The 5,436-nt window shown below is 37.6% G+C and overlaps 1 protein-coding gene across 1 annotated transcript in view; it reads right to left on the minus strand.

The window, feature by feature from the left end:
• Positions 1-2,395: 2,395 nt before the first annotated feature.
• The window catches only part of AVL9 (AVL9 cell migration associated), a 106,909-nt gene continuing 103,868 nt past the window's right edge, over positions 2,396-5,436 (minus strand). The window contains exon 12 of the mRNA XM_007946351.2: positions 2,396-2,511. Within this exon, the coding sequence (XP_007944542.1) occupies positions 2,396-2,511 (116 nt within the window). The remainder of the gene's footprint in view (positions 2,512-5,436) is intronic.

Below are 5,436 nucleotides of genomic sequence, written 5' to 3' on the forward strand. Positions count from 1 at the left end.
GACTCTAGCTCCCTCAGGATTGTTTACAGATACTCAGTTCTTAAATACAAAAGCCTTGGGATGTATTGGAGCAAGTGTACCCACCAAAAACTCCTGCCTTTCCAGTGGTAGTCAGAGGATGGTCCAGTGGTGGCACTGATGGCTCACAAAGCCAATGATTATAGTGAGGCTACTGAGTGTGCAGGATCACAGGGCAAGGGCCAGGTTTCCTGCCTTCAACCGTGCTGGCTGCTCTGGGGTCCCCGCCAACAATGCTGTGGCCTGTAATCTCCGAAAACTCCCAACACCTCCCAGAACCTGAAGGAAATATAGGTATGGTCTTTTTGCCATTTCTATGATACAAGGTTTATCTTCCAAAATACTCATTTTTATGTTAGAAGTCAATTAAAGGATCACTTTAAGAGGTAAACTCTTCACTAGAAATATTAAGAGAAAGTTGCATTAAGGTGTATGTTCAAATGGGGGAACAAGTGGTACTACAGTCTAGCTAAATTGCATGTAATTATTTTTATTTCAGTGGGATTCCAAAGCATGGCTTTTAAAGTGAGAGACAGCGTTTACTCAATCATAAAACCATAGAAACAAAAGGACAGAGCAGCAGCTTGTTGCTAACCCTTCTCAGCACTCCTAGCTCCGTGAACTTCTGGGAGTTGGAAGGTAACAAGTGCACACTAATACATTCTTCACATTCCAACTGATGACACGGCCTCATGAAACAGTAAGATGTTAGAATGAATTCTTTATAGTTTTAGTATAATACTGATTAAAGTAACTTTCAAGGTTTTGTTTGATATTACTTTCTCTTCTTCAAATGGTATTTCCTGAGAAGGTTAACTTTCCTAGCAGAAGTGGAGTTAATGGAATTCTCACATTAAGTCTGTTAATTTATCATCACTGAATTTTTGAGTTACTATGCACATATAGAAGTAAGCTTCTAGATTTGCTACAGTGTTGAACCACAAACTGGAAATTTTAGGGATCTTTAGATTAAGTCCCTGTGTCCCTTTCACATGCCCCAAGAGGATTTGCTTCTGATAGAATAGAAACATTTCATAGGGGATAAATACAGTATAATCAGTGTCTTTCTTAATTCGACCCCTCATTCTCACAATACTTTTTATAGCCTATGTAGATTATACTCACAATGAATTCTCCAAGTACCCTTTGTTACTGAAAAGGCAGTCTGTCCCCCTTAGCATTCCCTGAGAACACTCATCCAAGGTCCCTTGAAAAGCAAACGCAGCTCAGCATGGCAGCACAGAGGCCCAGCTGTGTAAAATCATCAGTAGACTGTAGTTTTCTTCTCATTCCTCTTGCTTTTCTAAATCTGAGCTAAAATGGGATTTCTGTGTAATATTTATGGATCGTCTTGCTTTTCTTTTATACATACTTGTAGGGGTGGGGGTAGGGATTGATTACAGGGGACTTTCAGTCAGGGGAAGAGGAAGGCCAAGTACCTTGAAAAACTTCATGAAGAATAAGACTATGAGAAAACTTGTAGCTCTGTAAACACCCAATGGAAAACTGTTCAAAAGAAGAAATTAGAAGGCACACACTTTTGAATAAAAAATGCTTGTAAAAGATTGTGACATGACTAAAGGTGACAAAACCTACATACAGATCTTTTAAAATATTGCCCTATATACAGATTCACGTTAAACTGTGTGAACATCATTATTACCATCACTATGCTATTTCTCTGCACAGCTACTTGCACAATTAGGACAAGAAAGAAAGCATGGTGACATTCCTTGATGCCTCATAGTAAGTTTTTAAGGATTTGGAGGGAACTAGTTAACCTAAGGACTATCACCTTTGACTTTCACGTTTCTGGGAAGAAATGAAATGATAAACGTGTTTTGTAAGTAGCAAACCAATAAGCTTATTACACAACTCAGCAAAATAACAACAAAGGGTGAGCTTTGTGGCCCCTTAACTTTATAAGCACATGTTAGGGCCAACTTTAGAGAAATTCAAATAGTAACATAACTTAGTTTTAGCAAATATAAATTACAGTGACCATCTGGATATTCAAACAGTGAAACAGAACAAAATTTACATAAGTAAAAACTTTTCTAAAGTAAACAATCAGCACAAAATCAGAACTCAAAATTCCTTACAAGGTTCATTTCCTTGAGTGTTTTAATCAGGCTCAGACTGAAATAAAAGTAGTCACTTCAAACCCCAACCTGGAAACCAACCCTGCAATGGTTGTGATTTCATCTTTCAGTATCCTGTGACATTCATTTGGACAGAGTGCAACCGTTCGTGTAAACAGGTCGACATTTCGGTCCCCTGCTGTGGACCTGTGACTGGTGACGAGGAGCAGACTGGGAGCAGCAGACGGAAAGGGAACACTTAAACTCAAGAAAGCAGCGGTCTCTGGACTCCTTGCTCAGGGCTTCCCATCAGGTGGCTCAGTGAGACTTTGAGGGGGGGTGTTGGTAAAAGTAGAAAGCCAAGAAGACATGGCTGTCTTTGCACTTGAAAAAGCTCCCCCAACTGACTGGCCTGGATGGGAAGGAAGGGAAAAAGCAAAACAAAAAATGTCTTTTGTTAAGATACATGGAAGACAAATGCTAAGTAATAAATATGCATTCACTGTAACACACCAGTATTTTTAGTTAGTAAAATACCATTTAAATTTCTGGTTTCCAAACAATTCCTTTTCACAGACACATCTTATAGGAAACTGGAAAATTTCTTGGTATGAGAGACTACTCTCCTAAGCATTCTGAAGGTATTCATTAAACTGCTTTCTCAAGACCCATAAGGATAGGTCAGTGATTCTCAAAACAGCTGTGCATCAGAACCATTTAGAGAGCTTAATAAAAGTCCTATCTGCTCTCTGTACCCTAAATGCCAAGTTGATCATTGGTAACACACGGAAGGGTGTTTAGGCTGCTCCAGGGAAATGTGCTTTTAACATCTGAAATATATATACCATCCCATTGCCTTCTCGCCTGCAAGGTTTCTGTCAAGAAATCAGAGCTTAGTCTTATTGGTTGCCCTTTGTAGGTAACTTTTCGTTTTTCCTGTGCTGCTTTCAGGATTCTTTCTTTGTCTTTGGTTTTGATGAGTTTGATGATGATGTATCTTGGTGTTTTTCTTTTGGGTTCTATCCTGTTTGGGGTTTGTTGGACTTCTTGAATGGATATATTCTCATCTTTCATCATTTCAGGGAAATTCTCTTCCAACAAATCTTCGACAATTTTCTGTTTTTTTTTTTTTTTTTTTTTTTTTTGTCTCTTCCTGTTCTGGAATTTCAATTTCCCCCAAAAGGGTTATTCCTTTTGATGGTATCCCACATGAACCTTAGGGTTTCTTCATTTTGTTCTGATCTTTTTTCTGATTGGTTAATATCTAAAACGGTACTGCATTAAATATATATAGAGAGCTCTATCTGCCTCATGTGTTTTTTTAAAATAATTTTTTCACGGCAGAACATACACCAATTCAACAATTTCAACATGAACAGTTCAGTAACATTGATAACATTTTTTAAGTTGTATATAATCATTCTCACTCTTCTTTTCCAAATTGTTCTTCCCCACTGATATAAACTCACTGCCTCCTAAATTTCCTCTCCAGTCTTTTGAGTTGCTTTTGTCAGTTTGATCCCCCATAGATAGTTCTTAAAAGAATACAATGCTTGTAGCAGATATTCTTTACTGGTTAAGCTTAAACAATTGTTTGGTTTCAAGAAGACTTCAGGGGATATAGATCTATTTTGTTTTAAAGAACATTATCTCAAAAGCTGATGTAAAATGAACTTAAGTTGAATCATATACTCCCATGATTCTTCAGGAGTGTGGAGAACTGTCCTTAGAATTTAACTATCAGCAAGAGCCATCATTAACAATTTGTTAACATCTGATATAAATGTAACAGTGTGGGATTTTTCTATTAAAAATAAAAATTCAAAATAAGTCAAATACATAATATTGTATGGAATAAAATGCTTGTACACCAAATTCCATTCCCTCAGAATGAAATAAACCCAGTGATAGTGCTCTTGTTTGGTGGTCTTTTAAAATGAGTCTGTTGAATGCTTTTGCTCTGTCACTCTCTAGGTATACAGAATGTTAGAGCTAAGAAGACTCTGACATAGAGATCACCTTGTTTTGGGGCTTCTGAATTGTCCTTAGTAAGAGTTAAGGAGCTCTGGTGGGGTAGTGGTTAAGGCATTTGGCTGCTATCAGAAAGACTGTAGGTTCAAACTATCAGCTGCTCTGCGGAAGGCAGTCCGCTTCCACAAAGATTTACAGCCTTGGATACCCAGTGAGGGTTGCTGTGAGTCAGAATTGACTTGATGGCAGTGAGTTTTAGAGTTTAGTAAGGGTTAATCAACTTTTCTCAGGAGCTACAGAAAAAGGTGGATATTAATTTCAAATACTGGTATAACAAAGCAAATTATAAACAGGTGGTGAATCTGAGGTAAGTAGGGGTTCCTTACACTAATGGATGTTTAAGTTTGAAATTATATCAAAATAAAGTAAAATAAATTTCTCATTCCTTTTTGTTTTTTTCCTAAATGAAAAAGAATGAGAAATTTTTTAATGAATTGATAAAGAACAAACTTCAAAATACTGTTAGTGGAAATAGATAGATGGAGAAGAGTACACAGAGTATGCTACCAGCTCTCTGGCTTTGATATTGGGGTAATACTAGCCTCAATAATCTAGGGAGTATTACTTAGTCACTATTTTCTGAAAGAGTCTGCGTGAAATTAGTATTATGTCTTCCTTGATGGTTTGATAGAGTTCCTAAATGAAACCATCTGGGACTGGAGATGTTTTTGTGGTAAGGTTTTTAATTTTGAATTCACTTTAATAGGTACAGGGTTATTCAGATTTTCTATTTCTTATGTGCTTCAATTTTGGCAATTTGAGTCTTTCCAGGAATTTGTATATTTTATCGAAGTTGTCAAATCTATTGGCATAAAGTTGTTCACAATATCCCTTAATCATCTCTTTAGTTTCTGTAACATTTATAGTGAAAGGCCCTCTGACTCCCAATATTAGTATGTGCCTTCTTTTTCCTTAATCAGTCTAGAAACATTTTATTAATATTATGAATCTTTTCAGAACACAACGGTTTGTTTCACTGGTTTTCTTTATCTTGTGATACTACCTTTGGAGAGAGCACCTCCTAATGCCCATTTTATAACGTTGTTGTTTTTAGTTGCCCTCGAGTTGTCTCTGACTCACAGCGACCCTAACGCACAGCAGAATAAAACACCGCCCGGTTCCGCACCAGCTCGGAGATCCTTGCTATACTTGAGCCCATCGCCGCAGCCACTGTGTCAATCCATCTCGTTGAGGCACTTCCCCTCTTTCGTCGACCCTCAACTTACCAAGCATGACATCCTTCTCCAGGGAATGGTCCTTTCTAATAAAATGACCAAAGTAGGTGAGATGAAGTCTGGCCATTCTC

The sequence above is a fragment of the Orycteropus afer genome, unplaced genomic scaffold (assembly GCF_000298275.1).
Source record: "Orycteropus afer afer isolate SDZICR_OR568_19922 unplaced genomic scaffold, OryAfe1.0 scaffold00008, whole genome shotgun sequence".
Classification (NCBI taxonomy): domain Eukaryota; kingdom Metazoa; phylum Chordata; class Mammalia; order Tubulidentata; family Orycteropodidae; genus Orycteropus; species Orycteropus afer.